The sequence below is a fragment of the Electrophorus electricus genome, chromosome 1 (assembly GCF_013358815.1).
Source record: "Electrophorus electricus isolate fEleEle1 chromosome 1, fEleEle1.pri, whole genome shotgun sequence".
Classification (NCBI taxonomy): Eukaryota; Metazoa; Chordata; class Actinopteri; order Gymnotiformes; family Gymnotidae; genus Electrophorus; species Electrophorus electricus.
In genome coordinates this window covers 33,950,111-33,977,944 of record NC_049535.1, presented here as the reverse complement: position 1 = coordinate 33,977,944, position 27,834 = coordinate 33,950,111, and the positions used below count along the sequence as shown (strand labels likewise).

The window sequence follows — 27,834 nt, the reverse complement described above, 5'->3', positions numbered from 1 at the left end:
CTCATCGTGGATTTTGGACACACAACTGTAATCACAGTGAAGATGCCAGTGTTACATATTGAGGTATGGAGAAACCTTTATAGCTTAGAAAACAAATACAACATTCAGTGATACTGAAATCTAAAGGACACTTTGCGCACTGCAACCTGTGTCTGTCAATACTGAACTCCATTAGAGATATAATTTGGCCAACACCTTAAAGGTACAATATGTAATATATGTGTTGAATTAAATCATAAAACTATCATCATATGTCATCAGATATTAAGTAAACATTGCCAAATTGAAGTACAGTCTTCTCCATCAATGGTGCTACAGTCAGTGCCTTCTCCATTGTAATTTCCATTCCAGAGCAGAAAGTCTGTTTGTGTTTTGGCCTGTGATACTTCACATATCCTAGCAACATTTCAACATCCCAAGATGCCAGATATGAAACAAATTGGCCATTAAATACAGCGTGCTGCAGCCATATAAGCAAGCAAACACAGTGGTAAGATTTTATCTGACATAAACACTAACAGAGTTATAAAATCTCTGAACGAGATAGTTTGCAAATAATAAAAACCTTGCAAGTGTAAAAACCTTGCAATGCTCTTCTTACGGCTCGTTTGTGTAACTTAAGTGTCATCAACCTGGCAACCGGCATGAGCTTTGTGTTTGGAGGGGAGGGGACAGAAAACATGCTAGTATTTTAAATTTGGACTGCTGTGCCCATTTTAAACACTTGATGTGAATATGACATATTGGTCCTTTAATGGATTTCATGTTTTGGAAGATTTTATTTCATGTAACTCATTAGAGTTGTCTTCATTCAGGCCCATGCAACTGCACCAAAAAGACTATCAATCTATCAGTCAGCTGATCAATCAATATAATAAAATAAACAACATAAAATAAAAATAAACTCAGTTTAAAGGTGCTTTAATTATGACTGAATTATGTTAATCAGCAAATGCTTAAAACAATCATTTAGTTGTATGTACAGCACCAGTAGATAAAGGTGATCTCATTATTCAGTGGAGACGTCATATCTCAGATTAGATATCAAGTGGCCTCAAGTATTTGTATTTTGAGTTAAACATGTACAACTGTAAAGCACATTTTATGAATTAGGAATGTTTTGTTTTGTTGAAGCTTTCTGTAAATCAAACTGGTTTTACATTGACACTTGTGAACAAGATTTCACTTCACATTGTTAGTCAGTAGCTCTTAAGTCTCTGTTTTTAATATAATGAATTAGGAACCAATGAGGTCAGACTGGTGAACGGTAAGACACGCTGCTGTGGTACCATGACAATTTGAAGAATCTGGCAATGACTTATGAAAGTAAAGAAAAACTTAAAATCTAACTTGGCATGTAACACTAGAACAGGGGCACATGGATATATATTATAGTGTAGCAGCAAATGCAGTCAACCCACCGGCTAATTAAGCCAGCGTTAAAAGGGGGTGTATTGCCAGAGGAAATGGTACATAGATCGAGATCACAAGACATTACAGTTAGGCTATAGACTGAAGAATGAAAGAATTGAAAGAAACATGTTTAGAATGTGACAAGACCCAGAAACAGAGGAGATCAGGAAAAACATTGAGCGGGAACAAAAGGGCTACACGAGGCAGAGACAGGGCCAAAAGAAGGAGCCAGGGGTGACGAGACAGAACAGGACACAGACGGGGGGGGGGGGACACGCGGAGCAAACAAAGAAGTGGAAGCCGGGCTAGGGGCAGGACTACAGATAGGGACCGTAGCAGGACAGGGACATATACAGGATACGAGGCCAAACCCTGGACAGGTGCAGGAGTCAGGGCAGATTGAGGGATGGAAGTAGACAGGGAAAGTTATTCGGACCGACAACGTGGCTGGAACAGGAGAGGAAAGGAGAGGAGACACGCTGGTAGTGGGCACAGTTGTGGGCACGGAGGCAGGGACAGAGGACATGATGTAAACTATGACGGAGACAGGCACAGGAACAAAATACACGGCAGGCAAGGGAACACTAACACCACAAGGCAGGGTAACAGGATGTACAATCTTCACACAAACGGGTATAGACACTTGAACAGGAACAAGGACAAAACCAGGAACAGGAGCAGGCAACACAAGAACTGAAGCCACAGAAACAGATAAGGGGGCAGTAATGGGGGCTGGCGCAGCAGCCTCAAGGGGCAGAGAAGGTACAGGAAGGGTAAATGGTGTGGACACAGGAACCGTAGGTGTCCGGGAGGCTGACGGAGAGGTCTTAAGGGTCACTGGCTCGCTGCGAGGTGTGGCTGAAGGAGTCCTAAACGTCTTTGGAGGCACACCTGTAGCAACCATTGGGGGGCACAGGGAAGTCTCGAGGAGCAACCACGGGGACAGGCCTGGCACGAGGCATGCAGACATGAGTGGCCTCCTCCACTCCAGGAACAAGAACTGGCTCATCTGGTGACACGGCCTTCCTCTACAGGAACAGGAACTGGCAGGTCCGGTGATGCAGCATTCAGCAGCAGGTCCAGGAGGTCTGGATGCATGGCTTTGACAGTCAGCGGCAGGTCTGGGGGCGCAGCTACAGGAACGGACTTGACACGGGAAACAGAACTGGCGGCATCCACAGAATTGGCAGGTTCCACTATGCCAGAATTGGCAGGTTCCACTATGCCGGAAACAGGCTCAGGACGGGCGGCGTCTCTCTCACACCAGGAACAGGCTCAGGACGGGCGGCATCTGTCGTGCCGGGGACTGGGACTGGCTCAGGACGGGTGGCGTCTGTCGCGTCGGGGACTGGGACTGGATCAGGACGGGCGGTGTCTCTCATGCTGGGGACTAGCTCTAGTCTGCGACTACCTCTGCCCTGCACGGTTCATTTTCCTGGTACAAGCATAGCTTTCTGAAACCATCCATCAGATGGACCAGTGTAAACATGTAGTGAAGAAGCTTCAAAGGGCCTCAAGCATAAAAAATGCATACTAACACAAGTACAATGTTAAGTATAAAGTATTAGTAAACACCCTGCTGAACTGGATGAGAAGATTCAGGCCTATGCAGATCAGCAATAGGGACAGTGAATCTCCCTGGTGTATACCACACTTTAAGTGACCAGGGCAATTATCTTTGAAATTGCTTCTACTGTCATCCTCCTGTGTTCCATTGAAAGACCTTATGGTCTTATTGACTTTATTCAGGGCTTTATTCAGGGCTTTATTCAGGGCTTTTGAGCATCCAGGTGTGTGCCAATATAGTGAATCCAGAGGGTGGTCTGTCTGGTCTTTGAATCCTAATGGACAGCTCTATCTGTCAGGATGTGATGCTTTGAGCCCTTGGTGTTGTTACCTGTCCTCTTCTCACCAGTGCACATATACATTTATCTAGCTTGGTGGCTAGTATTCCTGACAGGAAACTCCAAGGTGTGGACAGGCATGGTAATGGTCTGTATTTGTATTTTTGGCTCTTGCTGGGGTCTTTCTAGACCATTACTGTCCTGCCTTCTGTTCATTTGTCCTGCTAGTTGGTCATGCACAATTGTTAAGTTTCTTTAGCCATCAATCATGGGTCATGTCAGGTCGTGGGGCTTCTCAATTCTTTATGTTTCTGACCTACTCTTGGATATCTGCTGGTGTAATGCTGATTGGTTCCTACTCAGGGAGACTGTGGTGCTCTGTTCTGAGTTCTCTTACCCACTGAGCTGGTGAGCTTACCCACAGTGGTATTATGTGATGCTTCATTCTACCACATGCTTTTTCAGTACTGTTCTGTTTCTGCTCTGGGTAGATCCACAGTCAGGGTTCTGTTACACTGAAACTGGGAGTACAGTTTGGATGGTTGATTGGTGAAGATATCATTTAACTTTTGTCTGCCTCTTCTTTTGTGTCTCTCTGCAGACTGGACACCAGTGCTGTTTATCTGTAGTTCACATATCGTCCCAGCCATTCAACAGATGATGCAGTTGCCCCCACTCTTCATCTGACCCTTATCCATCTGAACAAAAAGACACATACATTAGAATGCTGTTCATAGACTGCAGTTCAGCCTTCAACACCCATCATTCCTCAGTGTCTGGTTGAAAAGCTAAGACTGCAGGATCTGAACTCCTCCCTCTGTGTCTGGATCCTGGACTTTCTGACTGGGAAATCCCCATCAGTCTGGATCAGGATCAATGTCTCCACCACCACCACACTGAGCACTGTTACCCATAGTGTTGTGTGCTCAGTCCATTGTGTGTTGTTGTTCACTCTACTGACCCAAAACTGTGCAGCGATGCACAGCTTGAAACACCTCATCAAGTTCACTGATGACAAGACTGTGGGGGGTCTCATCAGCAGGATGATGAGTCAGCATGCTGAGAGGAAGTGCAGTGGTAAAGTCAAGAAACTGTCTCTGAATGTGGAAAACACTAAAGAGATGGTGGATGACTTTAGGAAAGTACACGGTGATCAATCTCCATTCAATATCGATGGCGCCTTTGTAGAAATCAAAGGAGCTTTGTAGAAACTTTGTAGAAGCTTTGTAGAAGTACCAAGTTTGTTGGTGTACACCTAGCAGAGAACCTCACCTGGACCCTCAATACCAGCTCCATAGCCAAGCAAGCCCAGCAGTAATTCCTACTTCTAGTTCATCCCCCTACCACTATCCTCACTATGTTCTAACATAGAGAGCATCCTGAGCAGCTGCTTCACTGCCTGGTTTGGGAACTCAGACTGTAAAACCATGAGAAGAATTGTAAGAACAGCCAAAAAGGTCCCCAGGGTCTCTCTCCCCTCCATCATGGACATTCACAACACATGCTGCTATTGCAATGCTACCAGTATTATAGATGAACCCACACACCACTCAAACAAACTCTATCTTACAGTCTCAGAAGAGGTATAAAACATTTGGGTGTTTCAGCCATACTGTGCAACAGTTTCTTCCCCCTGCAATCAGATGCCTCAACTCCCAGAGACTTACAATAAATGTTTAAGAAATATGGTACTCCATGTAACAATACTGTGTTCTGAAATGAGTGTACTGGCTGTTACCTCAGTGACTGCTGTATGCTATATGCATATGTGTTAAAATGCCATACTATAGTACACTGGTTGGTGTTGCCTATATGTTAACATTGGTCTTGTATTTCATATTTATTGTTTACACTTATGTTTTCCTTTTGTACTGCACCACGGTCCTGGAAGAACATTATTTATTTTTTTATTTTTATAGCTAGAAAGACAATAAAAAGCGTCTTGACCTTTCTTTTGACCTCGATCTTTGTTTACCGGACTAGATCTTAAGTTATGGGCCACCCATTGTATTTCTTCTGTAACCAGGCCCCACCTTTGATCTTTATGCCCTTCTGAAGATCTGTCATTTTGCTGACTTCGAGTTGGCTTTATCTTGGTTTCAAGGGGCACAGAGGAAGTGGCCTGTTGCTTGTATTCTGTATTCTAGGATCTTGAGCATAACTATAGCAGTGGTATATACCAGTTTGTTGGTTTTAGTTATACAGGTTGTTGGTATTGTGCTTATTGCTGCATTTACATCTGCGAGCATTCTGTCTGATAGGTGAGCCTCAAGCAGTGGATGACAGTAGTTACCTTGGTCATGATCATCATCTGCATGGCCGCAGCTGGACCACACAATGTCCGCATTACAGTTTGGCTCTGGTGGATTCTGGTCTGAACTTTCTGTCTCAGATGCAATACGTGTTCTGTTTGGGCATCTTTACATCATTGTTATACTTGACATACAAAATATAACAGAATCTAATATTTATTTTCTTTGATATACGGTGATGCAAACTTTTTCCTTCTTTTTACTTTGCATATTATGATTTTTTTATTTTTTATTTTTTAATTGTTCTTGGTCTATCCAACATTTGGTCTCGGTGTTGACTCAGATTCGATTACATACAGTTTTGATTTACAACCAGACCTTGTCTTCACCGTCACATTTAAGAAGGCTAAATTAAAAGCTGTTGTGCTGTTCCAAATGCAGTGATGTAACCTCCATATTTGTTTTTACATTATACCTGCTTCCAAATAGCAGAAACCACGCATGCACAATGCACCCCGTAACTATAGTGTAACGTTGGAGAGGTGATGAGCGAACACACTAGCTGAGTGCCGGCGCCTCGGACATGAGAGAACTGAATTACATAAGGAATCCATAATAGACGGGATAAAATAAATAAATATGTTTAATAACAGACACAGACTAACAATACAGAATATAACAAAGAGGATAACATAAGAGTAACAGGCTAACAGGGTGAGAGCGAGAACTAGGGAAGCAGGGAAGTAAACATTAAGGAAACATGAACGGAGAACAGCGAAGATGCATTAAAGTAGTACACGCAGGGAGAACACTGAACTGGACTGCATACTATAGACAAACAACAACCAAGACAAAAAACATAAGTGATAACTTCAAAGAAAACCAGATAACACTTGCATATATATTCAGAGGAAACAAACAGAAGCGAAGCGATGGGAGAATAGCGAACGACGAAAGAGAGCGGAATCAAACAAGCAAATATTAATGGAGAAAGCAGCGTAGACAAAAACACAAAGAGACAGTAGAACAGACAAGCAAACAGAAGAAAACTAAACAAGGAAAGCAACATAGACAGCGAGGGTAACTAAACAGGGAGCACGGGGAGAAAATACATAGGAACGAGGAATGCGATCAAGCGGGATATACCTAAACAGTGACCGATATACTAGAGACCCAGGAACAAGGTTTACATAGGACCACAATTAGGGACAAACTAGGAACAGCTGGGGATAAAGGGGAAGCGAGAAGCGACAGGGAACCATGGAGACGGTTGAAAACCCGGAAGTGACTCGGTTGCCAGGGAAACGGGGAACGCTCAGGTCTGCGGGGATACATGATAAACAAACAAACACACGAAGCCAAACAGGTGAAGCAGGCTATAACAGATGCTAGGAAGAACTCGGAGGCTAACGAACAAGAAAGCTAGAAGAAACACAAAGGCACAGAGTAAAAACCTATATTCAGTCATTCATTGAACAGCAGAGACACAGGGCACCAGCCAGGGTTTAAATGTATGAACTAATTAACTCTAAACCAGACACAGGTGAAAGCAATAACAGGCATGGAAAAACAGACAGGGGGCCAAGCAAACGCAACCAAGGTATGGAACAACTAGGAAGTAAAGGAAAACAGAGACGCGACAGGGAAACCATGGAAAAAGGGACACCAGGAGGGTGGCCATTCGTGACAGAACCCCTGACTAAAACACGCAACAATGGGGCATGCAAAAACCAGAACACCTAATGCAAAAACAGGACTAGGATGAGACACCCACAAGCAGGATGGGCAAGACATGGAGCAGGGACAGGACCCAGACAAGACACAAAAACAGACAGAAACAGGAGACTCCACAGGAGCAGACAAAGGGATGGATACAGAAACTGGGAAGCTCAGAACAAGAACCAGGAACAAAACCCATAACAGAAAGACTGAGGACAACAAAAGTGATGAGAGGAAGGACAAGGAAAAGCAACAAAGAAAAACAAAATGCAAAAACAAACAAGGGGCACCAGAACGGACACACAGACAGGCACAGGGGCAGAAACTGGAACAGTCACAGACAAAGGAACTGAAAACCACAGAAACCAGGAATAGGAACAAAGGCAGGAGTTCAGGCAGGACACAGAGCAGGACCAAAAGGGGGAGCTAGGGATGACGGACAGGAAACAGAACTATGGATGTTGAGGAAGCCGACCTGGACACAGAAACCTGAGGCACACAAGGAGTAAACAAAGAAATAGGGACAGGGGCAGGACTACAGACAGGCATAGGAGTCGGGGCAGATCGAGGGAAAGAAACAAGACGGGGAAAGGGAGTATGACCAGCGACGTGGCTGGAATAGGAGGCGGGCACAGAGACAAGAAGAGAAACGTTGGTATGAGGTATAGCTGTGGGAATGGAGACAGGAACGGAAGTAAAGACAGAGGTAAGTATTTTCAGTACAACAAAGACACAACTGGCATGGGTACAGGTACTGGAACAAGTAATGGAACACTGATACCACAAGGCAGGGTAACAGGTCTCACCATAGGAACATAAACAGGCATGGATGTATGGATAGGAACATGAACAAAACTAGGAACAGGAGCTGAGAAAACAATAAGAGCAGACATCAGGGTGGTTATTGGGGCTGGAGCAGCAGACCCAGGTAGCATAGGAGTCACAAGGTAAACACCAGGCATAGAGAAAGGAGTCATAGGGGTCCGGGAGGCTGACGAAGAGGCCTTAAGGGTCACAGGCCAGCTGCGAGGTGTGGCCGAAGGAGTCCTAAGCATTTCAAGAGGCGCTGTTAGGAGCTATTAGGGGCACAAGGGAGTCTTGAGGAGCAATCATGGGGACAGGCCTGGCACGAGGTGCGGGGACAGGCAGAGCGGTTTCCTCCACTCCAGGAACAAGAACAAGAGCAGAATGAGTGGTGTCTTCCACGCCAGGGACAGGAAGCAGGAGCACGGTGTCTTCCACACTGGTAATATGAACAGAAACAGGCGGTATAGCGTCCTTTGCACCAGGAACAGGAACTGGCAGGGTGACAACCTCTGCGCCAGAGACAGGTATAGGAAGAGCAGCGTCCTCTACAGTGGGAACAGAGCCTGGCTGGGGGTCCAGTAGTGTAGCAGCTATGACCCACAGCAGGTTCGAGAGTTTCAAGGGCTCAGCTGAGGCAGACAACGGCAGGACCAGGAGGTCCAGATGCGCAGCTACGGCGTTCAGCAGTGGGTCCAGGAGGTCCGGAGGCATGGCTATGGCATTCAGCAGCAGGTCCGGGAGGTCTGGAGGAACATACAGACACAGAACCTTCTTGGCGGCTCCCAAGGCTCATCCAAGCGATAGCGAGCTCACAGTTGCACTTTAGTGCACATCAAGTACCAAACCTTGGATTGTCTTGCTAAAAAGTAAAGTTTGGGTTTCTGTCCTGCTTCCATCATCTCCTTGTACTCATTTAACACACCTTTCACTTGTTCCTCTCTCCATTAATTATACTTCACCTATATGGCATCCTTGTCCTTTCTCTGTTTTTTTGCTGCCTATCTTCTTGGGACCAAAATCTCTGAGAAATATTTTCCAGCACCTTGCTGAATCTATGCCATGAAGAATTAACTCAGTTCTGAAGGAAAAAGTGAATCCAACCTGATACTAGCGAGGTACATCTAATAAAATGGTCGGTGAGTGTATAGCTTATGAGTCAAAAGGAGTCATGCCTCGGAGGGACATACAGATACCAGTCAGATTAATTAATTAATTACTAAATAATAATAATAATGATTAGAACAACAAAGTAAGGATCATGGCAATAATAAATAATTGAGTGATAAGAAAAGATAAACGCAAACAGAAAAATAATGTCAGTATATTAAAATATATCTATTTGCAATTAACATCACTGTCATATATTTGTGTGTGTGTGTGTGTGTGTGTGTTAGTGTGTTTGTTTTCTTTAAGTGTGTATGTCTAACTCATTAGTCTAAATTTCTAACATTCCATCATTTCTATTTGCATAATCTTATCTTCAATCTTCCTGATAGAAGAAAATTAAATTCTCTGCCCTGGTCTATATGTGGAGCACTGTGTCTCTGAACACAAGTAACTGAAACATAATAGTTATAACAAACAACAGTAATTAATGCAACAATATTGAGATTGTGTCTTGGAAATTAAGATACATCTGAATATTTGTAGCCACTAAATGTGAAGTTACCGTGTCCGTCACTTATTATATCATGGGTTTAATAAGAAATGTCTTTTTCTTTCAGGAACCAGTACCCCTAATGTTTTCTTGCTTGCTGGTAAGTGTTGCATCTTTATTTTTCAGACATCCTTTGCAGAAATGTTTTGCATGCTACATTAGGACACACAGAAAACACTTTCCTTATGCCTGCTGTGGTAGAGTGGAGATCTACCGTAATGACCAGTGGGGAACAGTGTGTGATGATGACTGGGACATGAAGAGGTGATGTGGCCGAGCTCTCAGGGCCCCTACCAGTGCCCACATTGGTCAGGGACAAGAACCAACAAGGCTGGAAGGTGTTCAGTCCTCAGGAACTGAGAAATCTGTAAATCAGTGTTCACTCAGAGGATTTGGGAAGGAGGACATATAGTGTATGTGTATGACATATAATGGCCAGAATCACTAAATTTGTGTATAATATATGGAATTCCATCTCCTACTCCAACTAGTGAGAAAAAGTTCTCAGTTGTTACAGATTTAAAATTGTAAAATCCAAAACAAAAAACTAAGAATGAAAATTAATAACAACAGTTTTACAAATAAATAAATAAACAAGTTGTTTACATGTAATTTATGTGTTTATGAGAATCAGTGCAGGAGTCTGGAGGCTTTTCCAACAGATTTACATCTGTAGTTCCTACACATGGTTCTGGGTGTACTTTGTGGGGGGTAAGCAATGCTTTCAGAGAGATGGGAGCTACATTACTGTTGGCTCTGTAGACATCAGGGCTTTACAGTATACTGCAATTAAAGTGGAAGATGTGTAGTAACAAGATCAAGAATAAGTCATTCAATATATCATAAGACCATGCTGTTGAATAACCTATCAAGTTAACTAAAAGGTTTTTGATGCTGATGTTATCTATTGACACAAGGTCCATGGATAAAACTCCTCATTAACATAGTAATGTTCACACCTCCTCATTAACATAGTGAAGTTCACAACTCCTCATTGAAGTAGGTAGAAACCATTTCCAGCAAGATGAATCCGATGGTGACAGTTTTATCAATGAAGCTGTTAGTCAGAAAATGGCAGTAAGAACTGCAGAGGTTATGCCCCAGAGAGACGAAATGACAGTGACTATGCCAACGTGAAAGCCAATTCTCCAAAAATGACAGCAGGCAAGGAGGAAGTCATTTTCAGCTACACAGCAGAATCAGATGATAGTGACGACATCGAGGCCCAGAATATGGTACTGGACAGTGTTTATTCAAATTGTTAGAGAACACTGAAACAGTAAGAAACTGCTTTTGTGTTAGTTTGAGAGGGAACCAACAAACTTATGTCATAGAAAAGATTTCTGAAGATCAATAAGACTCCATCTTTCAGAGATCATACTTGATTATAGATTACAAAACCCTGCCGTCAGTTTCTACTCTGCATATATTTTTAATTGAACTTTAATTTCTTTTAAGTATTTCTTTCAAAGCATTCTCAACTGCAGACAAAATTACACTTCTTTCAGTTACTAATAAAGTGGTGTCAGGCCAAAACTGTACTCAGTTTTCCTGGGATAAGACACTTGGGAAGAGACACACCTGTGATAAGACATAAGATGGATTTTTGCACCGGTTCCTCTAAACACCTGCTAAGCCCATCTGTCCACTTTCACCCCATCCACTGTGTGTTTCATTTCCTTTCTCCATGCACTAACTGTGCAACTGTTTTTGTTGGTTTGTACATTTTTGTTTGTTTTCTTCCAGCCACGTCAGTGTAAAGATACGAGGAGGACAAAACTGTGTGTTCTACAGACAGGCCAAAAAAAAATGCCCATGGTTGCGTGTGGCAATGTGTTATTCTTACATACTGGGTAAATGTTTCAAGTTTGTAATGTGTAATAAATGAGTCCTAATGGCAGAATTTAACAATGTGTATGATGTGGTTCCAGAGGGAAATATATCTTTCTACTTTTGTCCATTGTAATAATCTTTTATACAATTGAATGGGTAAATACTCAGTTCGAATAACTTGGAAGGTACGTTTTAAAAATAAGATCATGGCCATGGAAAATGCCCTTTCTTGATTGGCTAGAAGATGATTGTGACATTCATTTAGGACATATCGTGTGTTTTAATGAGTATATGGGGATGGGAGTCCTAAAAGTTAGCAAAATAAAAAGACTGTAGTTTCTGTTTTTGCTGTCATTCCGTTGGAAAAACATACATAGCATAGAAGTGTATCCATAGCATAAACAAGAAAGTACCTTCCAAGATGTGCTGAAATAACCGATATAACAGATTCAGTGGAGTACATGTTCCAGTATAGTTTGACCACCTTTTTATATTCATACACTGTACAGCACTGTATTCAATATCATGACATCTAGATGCTGGTTTCATTACCTAAGCATAGATAGATGGCTGGTCATGGGTTAACCTCTAATTTACGCTTTTATTTTTTCTGCTCAAAAGCTTGTTTGTTCTACAACTGCACAGTAAAAGACAGACAAAGTGGAGCTACCGTGACATTTATTAGATTCATACATCAGGTGTATGTTAAATAAAGAAGATAATGATCTGATTTACTATGCAGCCATCCTTCATCCACAAACCTGCTGACAGAACTTTTAAAAATCACAAGAGCAAAATCCTTTTGGTCTGTTTGCACTTCCAGTCACTCCAGCACGCACTGAAGACACAACTCAGAAGACACAGAAGGTGCTGAAGAAAGAGTGAGCAGTCGTAGAGAGATGGCATGGAACCCAAATGCATCCACACGTCCGTCGTAGCAAGCCGTAAAATCACTACACAAGTCGATAAAGCAGACCAGAGGAGATTACTCACTTCACACAGCCTACTACTTTTACGTAAAACTAACAAAATTCTGACATAAATGAGCTTCTCAGATATATCCTACAAAGTTAATGAATGTACATTACAGCACTTAGGGGGATGCTTTCCTTGTTTGCTTGCTGCTTCCACAAAGTTGGTTCAAATCTCCCAAGAAAGAAAAATTATCTTAAGGTACATTTACATTTCAAGTAGAAGAGAAATTTAATTATTTATCAAAATATATATCAATTTTTAATTTAAAGTCAATTTTCTGTTTTGGACTGAGCACAATTTCTTAGCTACAAGTATATCTACACTTTCAGCCTCAAAACTGGAGAAAAGTGTAAATATTTCACGATTGTTACTACTGTTAATTTCTGAGCATATACTAATAACTCCATTAGATCCATGTGTCTCCCGAGTATATTCCTCTCCCGAATGCAGAGCTAGACAGCCCCATTAGGAGGCCTGTGTCCGGAATGGGGCACATTCCTGGCGGAGCCGTGGCATTATTCACAGTACTCCACCCTTTGTCAGCTACACCTGCAGGCTTACCCACGGCATGGCAAAAGCAAGAAAACAGATAGAACACATTTCTATAGCAACATTTCACACTGCAGCCAACACACCTGTAGAACCCTGTTTGATATGAAACCATTATTAGGAATGTAATGAGTATTAGAAATGGTGATCAGGAAATGTCACAAGACTGACGAGGTTCATCCCAAAGTGCTTTTTTTTCCCACAAGCAACATAAAAGCAGACTGCGCTATACATTCCTAAAAGTCATGCAGACTTCGTCAAGATGGCTGGCTGAGTGCCATCAGCAATCTACCTGCAGGCTACCCACACATCTCTTCCCAGCCTTAGAGTATGGTCAGAGTACAGGCAGTCTTGGCGGTTCAGACACAGTTCAGTCTAACTGCAACGTCCTCTTCTTTCTGCAAACTGAGAAAAGACTTTTTTTTTTTTAAAGCAACAGCTACTGTTTAAAGTAGTGACACAACCCCTTTCATAGTTCAATATCATAAATAAAATTCTAGTAACACACTACAAATCATATAATCTCATAAGACAAGACATTTTTCAGCAAATTTCACTTCTTTTTCTTTTTGTTTGTTTTTCTGCTGGTTTAGAGGTTTTTCCAAAGGTTCTCCATTAAGCAGTCTTCTCCCATGACCATGACGATGTGACTATGGTCCATATAACCACATTAACAAAGATGGCCTTGGACGAACGCTAGTGTTCAGGAAATTAAATGCTCATGACTTTTTCTACTCATGACCCCAACCCCATTCATTGTCATGTAATCTTCCTTGCACCCCTTCATCTGGCTCAAGGAGACACTCAGGATTATGGTCTATAATAAACACACACGGCGGGGGGGGGGGGGGGTAGGAGGAGGTGCACAGCCGTTGGCGATGCCACAGTGCCGTCAGTAGCGGGCGGTGTACCAGTCGTTGTCCTGCGTGTGCACTAGCTCGTTGACCACGTCGAGCAGGTTGCGCCCGTGTTTCTGCAGCAGCCGCTGGTTCAGCGCCCTGTCACCGAAGCCCATCTCCACTAGCACCGCCATCATAGCGTCCTGAGTGGCTGCTTCCTCAGGGAGCTACGGGGAGCAGATGAGGTCACAGACGTGCATGCCACCTTTAGCCACAGGAGTATGCGAGGAATCTGCAGTAATTGGATTTCCCCATAATATGCACTGACCTGGGAAGGGCCTGGCTGCCCAGTAAAGAGGGCTTTATAGGCTGAGGCTGCCACAGAGAGAGCCCCTTTCACCAGGCCTCCGGTGATACTGTTGGCCCTGTAAAGAGGGGTTGAAAAGGAGAGTGAGAGAGGAAATAAACATGATTTACAGTCCACACCCAATAGTATTTGGAAATTTCATTCTCATAACTCGATTTCAGGGTGCAAGATTATAATTCTGTGTCCGGAACCCATTTACGTTACACAGGATTTGTCAAATGCTCTTATCTAGAGCGACTTTCATGTTTTTCAGTGTGACGTCACCCGTTCTCCCTGGGAACCGAGCCCTTAACTTTGATGTTAATAGCACGCTGCTCTACATGCTAAACAAACCACAGAAGCACAGGGGAACCTGCATTACCTGAGCTCCTGGATCTCAGAATTAGCAGTTGTACATGAGCTTCCAGGCTCAGACAGACCAGACACAGGCTCTACAACAGCAAAAACAATGATAAAACACAGCAGTATGATTTCATGATCGTGTGTGTGTGTGTGTGTGTGTGTGTGTGTGTGTACCATGAGGTTCCTGGCCATCTTTCTCCTCTAGCTTCTGTGATTCTGCATCCTGTAGAGTCTCTATTGGTTCTGCCTCCTCCTCTGGCTTGGAGCTGCAGGGAACACATTTCACAAAAGCCAAATTGCACAAGGTAGAACACCTCATACGTGTCATTCCTCCAGCCTCTGAGAACGTCTGCTGAAAGTGCAGGTATTGCCCCCCGCTCACCCCCACCCCCACCCCCAGTCCCACCGCACACACACCTGGACTTGTCCAAGGCCCTGGGTGTAACTACAACCACAGGAATGAGGGGCACAGAGTCCAGCGTCTGTGATGCACAGAGCATGTCATTAGCATTGATACTCGTGTGCATGTCGCCTGCTGAGCAGAGCTCCGGGGTCAGGGTCGGGGTCAGGGTCGGGTCGGGCTGGTCCATTCCGACAGGCTCATCATCACCGGGCTGGGAGAGGGCGGAGCTGTACATGGACTCCCCCAGCGGTCGGCTTGTGTCAAAGCAGTCCGGCAGGATGATGATGTAATCTTCGGAGGAGGCAGAGGAGGTGCGGCTGCGGCTCTCCTCCTCTTCCTCCCCGTCTTTCGCTCCCTCCTCTTCCCCACTTTTCTTCTCTTTCTTCTTCTTCTTTTTCTTCTCCCCCGACTCCTCTTCCTCAAACCGCTCGCCACCAGCCGGGTCCACCAAGATTCGCTCAATGTCTGACTCGCTCCCTTCATCTGACCACAGAAGGAAAACAATAGGCTGACTACCCAAGTCACACTCGAGGGTCACTGCTCCAAACAATACCCATACCTCCCTCAATATCAGTGACTCGACTCATCCGCTTATTTCTATCCCCTTCATGAGTAAAAATGGGTGTGTTAGTCAAGAGAAAGCAACAAAATGTGCAAAGCACTGCTATAAACACAAATGCTACAGACTCCTAGCCGCTAAATTCATATCCATACTCCGTTCTTGTAAATTCAGGCAGCACTGTTACCGTTGGTGAGCTGATCACCAGGTCCAGTCAAGGGTGGGGTAGGTGCTGGGGTTCTCTCAGTGGGTGCGTGAGGTGGGGTGATGTGGACACCTCCGCTGTCTGCTTTATGTGGTTCTAGGACAGGGACCTCCCTGCTGTCCGTCACTTTCTCCACCTTCTCCAACTTCCAGTCACAAAGGGACACTGAGCCTTGGGGTGCTGGGCGCAACACTGGGAAGACCACAGTCAGTCAAGTCTCAGAAAAGACGGCATTTTGGGAAACAACTTTAACAGCATGGTAACGGTACTGGCAGAATGTCTGCAAACAGACCTTTGTTAGGGCATCTCCCGTGAAGTATGCTGGGGTCTAGCACCTCCCCCAAGGTGAGAGAACGAATCACAGATTCGCTTGCAAACCGAGGCCCAATGATGTCCTCTTCTCCCTTCTCCTGCGCTGGTACCCCTCCCAACTCAGGCCCCTGGGTAACATCTGAAAACACACACAACCAGGAACCATACCACAGGAAACTCCTGTGTAGCCAAGAACTCTTCACACACCCGCAATGTTAGGGTACCACAGATAAGTACCACATACCACAAAAGCTGATTCAAGTTGTTAAAATAAAAGCATGTAGATTGCTACAAAAATCAGACTTAATTTGCAGCTGGACTATTGTGATTACCAATTCTGCTACTGATTTTTTTTTTTTTAAATTAAACGCAAACTCCACATTTTTGACATTTTTATTAGAGGTTCTCAGGCTATAGTCAGGAGAATATGTTAGAGATATGAACTGATTTATTAGTACCATTAGTACACTCAAAGCTACAATAAACTAAAAACATAATTGAATGAGTTGGAGCCAGTGTTGCCAACTACCCCACCAAGTATGTTACCAGTCATATAGGTTGTTATATGAGTGGTAATTCATGGTACTTCATGTAACAGCCTACATGCAAACTCTATTACTTTTTCCAGCATACTATATTAATAACCCCATCTTATTCAAGCATACAACATTACTCTATTGCATCATTACCCTATCAAGCAGAATCCTTCTGCATGTGGCAGTAATTTTTGGATTTGTTTCCCTTTGCAATAATGCTAGTTAACATTACCTAAATACCCCAGTACAACATTAAGTACAGATGTTGGTTCTGAATCGTAAACATGTAATTGTCTATATACACCTGCGATGTTAAAATTGTCTTTTAGGTAATAAACTAATCTAAAATCCAAACTAATCAAAACTAAATTAATCTGAAAATACAAAAAAAAAAAAAAAAACCCACAAATGTATATTTAGTGTGAACACAACTGGCACCAATGAACACAAGTTTGTTTGTCTTACCCAGAATACTACTGACTCCTTGGGCTTCTGCCTCTTCTTGGACCAGCCCTAGAGGGTCCTTTTCCTGAAGCAGTGCATCTTGGGGCAGAGGGGAGATGCATGGAGTAAGATCTACATACAAACAGGATAAGAGAACCATGGAGATTACTGGAGTTAGATTAAAATTTCACCCTCTTGGCTTCAAAATTATCATTACTCTCTGCATCATCTCTTCTTGATCTCCAGTCACATAAACACATGTTTATAACGCTTTGGTTAAAACTGCCATTTTAATTTAATTTAATTTAATACATTTACATCAAGCAATGTACATGTCATATTACAAGCTGTACAGTCTGAGAAGCTGACAGTACTTACGTAACATCTGTGTAATGTGTATAAAGAGTGTAAGCCCTGTAGTGTGGTTGGAAATCCATACCAGCTGGGGTATTGTTTGGTACACTCTCCAGCTCCTGTACAATGTTGATGTCCAGCAGCTCAAATGACAGCAAGTCCTAGAGATCCCGGACAGATAAGAGGACATCCAGTACAAATGAGTAAAACCAGGCAAAGAGAAGACGGGGAACCAGTGGGACAATTGGCAACTAAGGGAGAGAAGTCATGAAGTACCTTAAAAACGTCGCTATTCTGTTTCAGCAGCATTTTTAAGCATTTGTACTCTACTTCAATACATTTCATTTGCTCTTAGCACTGCATTTGTGAAAGCTTACCTTTTCAAAACACATCCAAAGAAACAGTATTCTCTGACCATGTTTAGATTTATGAAATACAAAGTGATTCTTACACAATCCCACAGGGGGTGAGGGAGCGTTTGGCCCAACCCCGCTCACAGCAGCAGATCTAGCCAAAACTCTCCTTAACTGCTTGAAGCACTTATTTTAAGGCAAGAACCAACAGACAGATAGTCAGACTATGTAGCAAAACCGACCAAAATCTACATTTCAGCTGAGGGGTTGGACATTCTCCAGCAGAACACAGCACAACGGAACACTGAGCGGTGTGCCATAGCTCACTAGTCCGGTAAATGTTCTTACTGCAAAGCACTAATACACACTTTATATTTAGTAAGTTATATTTATTAAACATCTGTTGCACCTCTCAATCCTGCTACCATACCAAGATATTTTTTGACGTTCCTCTCAGATGCCAATTAGACATTTGAGGGCAGCATAATGAGCACAGCCAAACCAACAACGATGTTGCTCATGAAAAGGTTTATTGAGACATGTTTTATAGTTATAACTTTATAGTTTACATTGCTTTGTAGTTGTAAACACATAACGCTGAAAGTATGGTTTAGTTTGTCAGAAAGTACTGGAGAAAATAACCAAGATGTTTATTGTAAATCAGAGCAGGATTAAAAAGGATTAAAAAAGAGGTGATGAACCAGCATCCCCAGATTCCCACATTCTCTGGTTTATCTTATTAATGCTACTTGTGCCAGTACAGGCAAAACTTTGTTTATTTATTCATTTTAGTACCAATAAGAGCAGCACAGGTTTTATCCAGCTTCCATGTAGCCTTTTTGCTACTGTATCATAGAATGTGCTGGTTTATTCCAAGGTTCGAATTAGGCTTTGAGTAGAACACAGCATTATAATGCATGTGCTCAAAGTATGTTTTTGCCAGTCCTATAGAAAACAAAGATTTTGTCTATAAGAGAAAGAGAAGATGAAGCTTTCATCCACATTCTGAGAATGGAGAAAGAACTCTCAATAAGTTTATAAATCAGAAATTAAACTTCAAAATAATTTTTTAGAATCACCAGAAATTTACTCATAAATATGTCTAAATATTTATACTGTTTCAAACTACATGATAACTCAAATTTCACCCCATTCTTTTTGGAGGTGTAGTGACACCTCTAATTCATTATACATCTACTTCTATTTTTGGATTTCTAGTACCTGAGTACATATGAAAGTAAATCCGTTTCATTTCTCACTCTAGTGAGGTTTGACTGACTTAACCTTTAAAGCAAATGTCTGAGTAAAGTATCTCTAGCTTTACTATTGTTATCTGGGTACTTTTTATACCTGAGCAGTAACGTTTTGCAATGGAAGACATTTGTGAACCACTCAACTCTCCGTTTTAGACTGAAATACTGTATCTCCTCACTCAGAAGACAGGGTAACTATTTTTAAGCATATAATGCATGGTCTCATTCACACGTCAATTTTGATTGGCTTTTACCTTGGGCACAGGTGAATTAAATGCAGTGGTAAGTTGACACTGGTGTGCTAATCATTGCCATGGTAACTTTAGAAAGAATAATTAAATACAGTATTGTATATTTTGCTTGGGATGGCATGGTTACTGTGAAGTTTTATGAATAAGTCCCTGTATCTCTTCATTCACTATACATACAGTTTTGCACCAAGTGTAGTCTAACTGTAGTTGATCAGATCCCCGTGTTTGACATTTACTTTATTAAGTTTGCACTGAAGTTACAAGACTAATGTAACTGATGAGTAGCCTAATGGAAGCTATTTTACCTAAAACAATGATCAAAAAGCTTCAGGCTACTTGCTTTAAATGACATTGTTAAGCTATAAAATCTTATTTTTAAATCAAATAACAGTAATTACAAACTAAGGTGTACAGTGTGTAACTACATTATCATCCACACAACTTTCCCCCTTTATGGTAAAACCTTTAGCCTTCAAAGGAAGAAAGTGATTTTGGTTATCAAAGATGGCTGCCTAAACTTTGGCCAAGCCTTAGGTTTAAGGTGGAAGTAGGTTTGAGGAGGTATACCTGGGCTGTGAGGAGGTCCACTGAAGGAATGTAGAATTCCTGCTCACAGTCCTGGTCTACTGTAATGAGCAGCTGTTCCCTGGTTGCAGCTCGACACTTCTCTTCTCTCTCTAAGGTACGGGCTGATTTCTCCTGAAAGCACAAGGAAAGGATTCAGCTCCAACGCAGTGACTGTCGTTCGAGAGAAAACCACATCTTAGACTCCTACATTCACGCTAATACTCCCAACTTGCCAGTTCCCAACTCTGTGGGGAGTAACCTACTCGGCTGTGAGGAGCTCCCTACTCTGTGATGAGTTCTTGACCTTGCCACTCTCCTGCCTCCATGGATACAAGCCTACTCTGGATCCCACAGTAAGTGGTTGGAGCTGGGCTTCTAGCAAAATGCATAAGTCCAGCCCAGGATCTCAGAGCTTTCTCTTTCTACAGTCACATTAACTTTTCAAACCATAACGGATTAATTGAAGGAGTGGTCTCCACTAACAATATGCCATTTCTAAGATGTGCAGAACTCACCTGCAAGTCTGAAACAGTGACAGTGCACAGAAAGGCTATTTTGATGGACTTACTTGAGGAGTGGCACAAGGAGAGATGAGCAGGCCATCAGCGGAGATGGCTGTAGGAGCGTGTGGGTCCACGACGATGCTGCACCACACCCGCGGCCCAAACTGCTCCCCTCTGTGTGCCAGGCGCCAGTGGGAGGTGTAGGTGCCCTCCACGGTCGGAGCACAGAGGGCCACACTGATCACGCCCACCTGGCCGGACTGCAGCATGGGTACAGGGACCTCCCTCCAGCTCTCACCTGAGCCCACGGCCAGGTTACCCCACATGAACTTGAGCTGCAGTGGCACAGAGGACCCACACTCAGGCTGCTTTCTTGAGAGGAGCCTGTGACACCTTTTCACATTTTATGTGTTTTTAATGACAGTAATTTATGTATATAAAGAGCAGAAAATATGAAAATGAGGACAGTAGAGAAATTCAGTCTTTTAAGGTCAGAACACACAACCTTTTTTCTTGCAACTATTTATGGACATGCGTGTGAGTGCATTTGTGTGTCTTTTATATAAAAGTGTGCATGTAAGTGCATTTGCATGCACGTGAGTATGTTAGTGTGCGCATGTGTGTTTATATTCGTTTGAGTGTGTGTGTGTGTGTGCGCGCGCGCGTGTGTGTGTGTGGCACACGCACACAGAGAGACAGAGACAGAGGGAGTGAGAGAGAGAGCGAGACACATTGTGTGTACTTTGGTCTCCGAGTTCCAGCACATTCTGCCACTGTTCTTCATCTTCCAGTACTTGATGAACTTGACCCCTGGACGCAGGCGTGACCCATCAGGCAGGTTCTCGTCTAGCAGCAGTGCTGTCATGGCGGGCACAGCGAGGGGACACGGGCGCTTCGGACGCCTGAGGTGCAGCGGTCGAACAAACAGCGCAAACAGCCAGCTTAAGATGTGGGCTGAAAGATTTTCATGGTTCATTTCTCAGAGGTTATTAGATAATCAGGCATTATGAGCTGATGGTAGAGAGGGCGAGCGGGCGGTCGTACTCTGGGCTGCTGGCTTGCGTGGCACGCGGCTGTAGCAGGACCGGGGAGGAGCTGCCGTCTCCGCTGGGGCCCCACTGCAGCCCCCTCCGCTCCATCCGCAGCTGCTTCCTGATCTCCTTCACCTCCGCCTTCAGCTGCCGCTTCTCCGCCTTCAAACGCTGCTTCTCCGCCTTGCGGAAGCTCCGGTCCCCCCGCCTGTAGAACCTGAACGTGCACGCGTGCATGAGCCTGGTTAAACTGTGTGACTTCATTATATATTGTATATGACAAAGGCAGTGAGATGTATGCTTTTTTTTGTAGATTTTATTCCACAAATATACATAGTAGCTCGGCAAGAACACACTTGTATGCAGGCTACTTAAAAAAAAAATAATAATAAAATTAAAAAAAGAAAAAAAAAAAAGGGGGGGGGGGGGTAGAAGAGTGTGATTATGTAATATGGGGGACAGGGGAAATAGGGGAATGCACCTGCTGTGATCCGGAGCTGGCGAACCATGTTCAGGGATGGACAGAGGGGTTCTGGCCCGCACCAGGTTGTGGCTGGGGTCGTGTGAGAAGCTACAAGGCTCACATAGAGTGCAGGACGTGCACACACTGGGGAATATCAAACTACGTCAACACAATCGTACTCCAAATAAGGAGAAAATTGCCTTTATAAAACAGCTTCACATGTCTAATGAAAACAAGAGAGCCTGGAAAAGATTCACCCAACACCATGTGTTCCCTTAACAAAAGCATTTTGCATGCAGTAAGATCTAAGGTCAGGTCCATCAGTCCAATGCCTGGAGAGCGCTTCCAGCAGCCTCACCTGCATTGGTAGCCTCCACCTGCAGTCTGCCCACGGCAGCTGCTGCAGGCCGGGGCAGAGCTGGGGGCTCCTGGCAGGGTGGAGGACGTCACCTCAGGGACCTGGGTTTCAGCTCCCACAGGCTTGTGGATACAGCACTGGCCTGAAAACTCCCTACAGATCTTCTCCACTGCCTCCCGGACAACCTGGTCCTTGAACTGAAGATGGGAAGGGTGGGGTTACACAGATGTGGAAAAATGAGATGAATGTTATTTTTAACACTAATGCAGCTGTCTGGGGTATCGCTCTGTCATTAGGAGATAGTACGAATCCCACAAACGATGCATGCGTGGATAAGAGAGTTTAGGTCTAATTGGCACTACTCTCTCAGTGGGCAGAACGACCTAGTTTCTGTCTCCTTTTCCCTGCATGCCTTTGTCCATCAGTGCAGCACTCTGCAACCCCAGCTGCACAGAATGAAGTGATCAGTGTTCTCCTACATGCATGTTGAAACTGTCCTGTCATGCTATATGAGCACAGCTCGTAGAGATGCAGTGGCTAGGTTTACCTAAATCAGAGGAAACGCACCCTACCGTCCAAGATGGTAGCAACCACACAATACAGGGAGACCTAACTAACAGGCTGGAATTAGCGACAATAAAATTGGGTAAAGATCCAAAAGAAAAAAAACGAAATTAAAAAACACACGATATATGACAATGTAGTTTTTTTAAATAAATATCACCAAGATGATGATCAGTGGGTTTGCGCAAGAGCTGAAAATGTGATAAATATGGAAAACTGCCACCTTTCAAGATCTACCTACCCTTTAAGATCCACCTACCTTTTCCATGTATGAAGTGAACCAGGCAGGAGGCGTCTTGTCCTCCACTTTACTGCCCTTAAGCTCATTAAGAGTCACCTTAAAAAACAGAAACTACAAATCAGCACACTTACATAAGAACAAAAGAAAGAATTACACACATATTTACAGTATGACATTAAACTTAGCACATCTCATTCAACCTATGAACTATAGATAAATTAACTCCCTTTCATTTTCCAGTGACAAATTTGTTGCAATATAAAATACTGTATCTTTGTGAGAAAATTAATTATCTTGCCAGTTTCAAGACATCAACACTGAATGAACCAGATTTTAATACCACATTTATGAGAGACTCAAAGGCATTGGTTGCTGCCTAATTCTGTGTCCTAGAGACAGCTTCCATGGAAACAGCAGCAGCCATATCAGTGTTGCTGAGACAACGGTAGCTTAAGAATCCTTACCGAACCCTCCTCAGGCACAGCTGCCTGAACCTTTCGGCTCACCACCTGTGCCAGCGTTGGGCAGTGCTGGGGTGGGCGGAAGCCCTTCTTGGGCTCTGCCAGAGTTCCTGCTTTGGTCTGGCCCAGACTCGGGCCCGGTCCCGGTCCGGGCACTCTGCCAGTGGTGCCCCTGGTCTCATAAACGTTCATCTGCAGCCTGTTTCCCTGTCTTGCTGCACTCTGGGGGATCAACACAAAGGTCACTGAGGTGCGAGACCTTTTTATAGGACATATGTAATAGGAGTAGGACATGTTTAGTAAGAGTAGGACATATGTAGTGAGAGTAGGTCACGTGCAGTGAGAGTAGGACATATGTAGCAGGAGAATTTACACAAATCAAAATGGAAATGGGGCTAGATATACAAAATGTGGCAATTGGCATAGATCAAATAACAAGTAAGTTGCTAACTTGGTAAGTTAAAATTAGCAAGAATAATCATATAACAAGGACAAAATTAATGTAGGTCATCAGATGTTGTTTACCTTAAGAGCCTCTTCGTACTCCACTGAAAAGAAACATTTGAATGACTAATTTACTTGCACAAGCCAAACAAATAAAAGTCTTTTTGTGCTTTTTGATTATACTGTGGATAGAAATGCATTACTTACACTGGCTGTTGACTGATACCTATAACAAACAAAAATACCACTGTCAATATGTATCTTACAAAAATAAGCAATTTGACAAATGTGTTATTTTTCAAATTATGAAATTGTGTGCATATGAGGTTTTCATGTAGAGTACAGTCTATGGTTGAGAAAACTTTGTCAACAGACTGACCTCTTCATTTTCCTCATCAAAGTATGTCAACTGTAGACTGCATAAACCGAAAGACCTCTTTACCTGCGGGGTAGGGAGGGTAAAAAAATGTCCTTTAGAATATCATGACATTACAAATCAGAATAGGTCTTGACGTTATCTTTGGAATGAACTGGAATGTTCTGCCTTTTAAAAACAGGACCACACCCGAGTCTGCTTTATTCAAGTCAAACACGTAATTTAGTCCTTTCGTTTCGTTTCGTCTCGTCTAAAGCCTAAACATCAAAACGATGAAATCCAGAATGTGGGCGTTTATTGCTTTATTTGGGCCTGGTTTTGGTTATTCGGTTTTCTTGACAACAGTCCAACCGGATATAAAGGTTCACTGGCTGCTGACTGTTAGGCCTGAGCGAATTAAGGCCAATACTTGCTACATATGATTTAAGAAAACCCTCCAACCCAAGTACTAGTTGGCCATAAACGGTCGATAGTGATCGATACTATTAACAAAATACCCTGTACTACTACAGATACTTAGACTAAACAGATGCCGTCATTAAAATAACAAGAAGAGCATGACGTTAATTTTTAAAAACAACTTAGCGCCAACTGTTGGCTAGTTCTGCACGAGTTTAGGTGGTTAGGTCGTCTTACAGCATCAGGGCAACAGCATGTACCCAACTCTGGGACAGCTTACCTGGAACTGTCAGCGGCTACGAACCGCCATCGCGTACGCAAGTAGGATTATACCCAGTAATATGCCATAGTAAATGTAGGGCAATAAGACGCGATTATTATTATAATATCGCGTTATTACACAAATTAACTGGCCGAGACGGTGAGTATATCGAGTTTGTTGCCACAGGCCTGTGCCTTTATCAAAAATAGGTCCCTCTGCCTCCATCAAGGTGAGTGCGCAAAATGACTAGAACATCCTCGGCTTACCATGGCCTCCATAGACTCCCAACTCTTCGTCTCGGATCCGGACAGCAAAAAACTCTTCGCGTTTCCTCTGAAATTCACCTTTAGACTGATGTAAAAGTCCATGGCTACCAATAACCGCCACCGAGGCGTTGCATAGATGATTAAGAATGGTTTATAAAAGTCGCCTCGACGTTACGGCCTTGCGATTTACCTGATGAGAATCGCCTTCTGTGTTTACATCAGCGACGTAAACACGCCCACAGTATCACCTGACTGGAGGAGGCCTGACGTCATTTTAAAGCCAAAAACCGACTGTCCATCAACGGGAATTTCCGAGCGGAATATCAGTCTGGGATGATCTTTGTCATACGCTGCTTGACTGAAAGGTTTCGCTTGAAGCATGTTCACAAAATCATATGTCCACATACTTTAACGCGTTAAGATGGACTATGGCCAAGAAATGCATTCGTTTATATTTTACTTAAAGGTAAAAGCACGTTTTAGACTATTCCTGTTAAGCCTACTCCCCTGGGTTTTTTTGTTGTTGCTGCTGTTATTTTGTTTTGTTTTGTTTTGTTTTGTTTTGTTTTTTACTATTGTTCAAGACACTTTATATAATAAGCTACATTCTGTGAATTACCGGTCAGTTCCTGGACCCAGTCTGTGTTTTCATATAATATTACAGCCTATAACAACCACCTCCACTATTTCACATTTAACAGAACAGATACTGAGCTATAGGGTGTGTTATTGCACCTTTTCTCCTCACGAGGGTAGCAAATACCAGCTATACTACGGTTCGACCCCACAATGAGACATTATGATGCTCATTGTAATGTTGAAAGATGAAAATGAAGGTACTGCGTGTATTTAAAAAACTTTCCCTGAGTATAACCTCTTCTCAGCACCAGCACATGCTAAAACCGAGTGCAAAAAGGAATCTGGTCACCAACGTCAAACCACGCGCCACTGCACGTGAGAATGGAACTAAGAAGTCTCAGCAAGAGGTTGTTTGGGAAAAAAGGGTAATGTTGGGGGAAAGGATTAATACAAACAAGGGTCTGAGAAAGCGGTTCTCCAACATCAGAACATGGACTGTAAAGTTCCCATCATGTAGGCTATGAACAGGCTATGATGGTAGAAGCAGCCTTCACATTCACATTATTTTGTGCATTATTCCACAATTTGGGAGAACGAATGAGAAGACCATGTGTAAGAGGATCTTCTTGTACGATTTGGTTGGAAAAATAACGAAAAGCATGTTTGAATTTAAGTACTTTAAATCGTCATGTGGCTCAGGCCACTCGTATTTTCTTTCTATTTACTTCTCATTATGTTCATTAAGACCATGCTGATTGATTGTTTAGTTAGGTGAAGAAAAAGAAATGTATTTATAAATGAGACAGCATTATATCGTTAGGACAGCATTATAGCAAAATTACAATATAATATTTCGACATTTCATTCCTACTAAAAAACAAATACAAGGCTAATCACGGATCCTATAAACCACGTCTATCCCAGCACTGCCACCTCTATTTCCCACTGTCATCCCCGATACGCTTTGCTGGAGTACTAAACAGACACAGCTGTTGCCTACACCCGCCCCCCATCCGCACTCTGCTCCTCCTTTTCCACTTGAACCGGCATGACCTAGAGTGCATACCAGCTCCCCCATCTCTGCCTTGCTACGTTCAGGATGCGGAAACCTCTCCATTCAGCTCTAGCCTACTTGATATAACCTCTTGCATCTGGAGCCTCTCTTTCTCATGGGTTTATCTTCATTGCAGTTATAATAGAATTCCAGTGTTGAGGAAACCTATTGAGACTGGCCTAGTGTGTTAAGTAACAACATCACTGGAGCACATTTGTACTTTGGAGAAACATCTGGAAATTCTCAGAAGGTCAACCACAAGGGAGGTGATTCTCAGCACACATTCCATCCAGGAAGACAAAAAAAAAAATGAAATTACTTAGAAGAGCCATTGTGGATTTTATCTGATTGACTAATGGGACTTGCTTTTGAGATCTACACAAACATTTTTTTTCAGAGTTTCAGGTCTGTTCCCAGATGTGTTCATGCATCATGCAAGTATTTCCTATTAATACTTGTTTACCACTTAAAACCTGCGAAGTTAGAAAGGTAACACATCCAGGATATTTCTAACGTCTCCTAGTTTTTGATCTTAGAAGACAGCAGAATGGAGCAGGAAAGAAGTGAAGTAAAGATAAAGAGTGAGAGGAAGAGGACTTGGAGACCCTGGTCACATGTGTCAGAGGGTGCAAGACATGAGACCTGGGACACATGGTACAAAATAGACTGAAGAAATATAGAGGAGAAACAAGCATAGCCATAAAACGTTGAGCGAAATTATTTTAAATGAAGGAAAGAATATTTAATAATACAGAGCATATGAATTCCTTCATTTGAAAGTAGTTGTATCATATGCTTCATGACCAAAGTTTTCCCCCTCAAAGTTCAATCAAAGTCCCCCCCCCCTCAAGAAATAATTTGCATATTATGATTTTATGCAAAATCACAATAATCCTACTGTGTAAATTGCATGGTTCATAGTTTTTCCTCCCCATTTATACCAGGACATTGGTTTTTCATCCAACCATGAAAATTCCACATTAATGGGGAGGCACGACA

The 27,834-nt window shown here is 43.0% G+C and overlaps 1 protein-coding gene across 4 annotated transcripts; it reads right to left on the bottom strand.

The window, feature by feature from the left end:
- Positions 1–11,995: 11,995 nt before the first annotated feature.
- nbr1b (NBR1 autophagy cargo receptor b) lies at positions 11,996–25,428 on the bottom strand. 4 transcript variants are annotated; one of them, XR_003411011.2, is made up of 23 exons: positions 25,203–25,428; positions 24,279–24,341; positions 24,107–24,125; positions 23,981–24,003; positions 23,459–23,677; positions 23,013–23,090; positions 22,190–22,386; positions 21,850–21,975; positions 21,382–21,585; positions 21,080–21,239; positions 20,403–20,672; positions 19,835–19,966; positions 17,496–17,571; positions 17,078–17,188; positions 16,057–16,215; positions 15,747–15,956; positions 15,015–15,483; positions 14,772–14,863; positions 14,617–14,686; positions 14,217–14,313; positions 13,961–14,115; positions 13,342–13,454; positions 11,996–12,478 (listed from the first exon to the last, which is right to left on the bottom strand). XR_003411011.2 is itself a non-coding variant. In XM_027015691.2 (22 exons), the coding sequence occupies exons 1-22, from the start codon at positions 25,302–25,304 to the stop codon at positions 13,409–13,411; spliced, it is 3,078 nt and encodes a 1,025-aa protein (XP_026871492.2). In that variant the 5' UTR covers positions 25,305–25,428; the 3' UTR covers positions 11,996–13,408. The 4 variants fall into 4 exon arrangements, 3 of the variants coding, with proteins under 3 accessions (XP_026871492.2, XP_026871494.2, XP_026871493.2); XM_027015691.2 differs by having other exon boundaries at positions 11,996–13,454; XM_027015693.2 differs by having other exon boundaries at positions 11,996–13,454; positions 17,078–17,155.
- Positions 25,429–27,834: the final 2,406 nt, after the last annotated feature.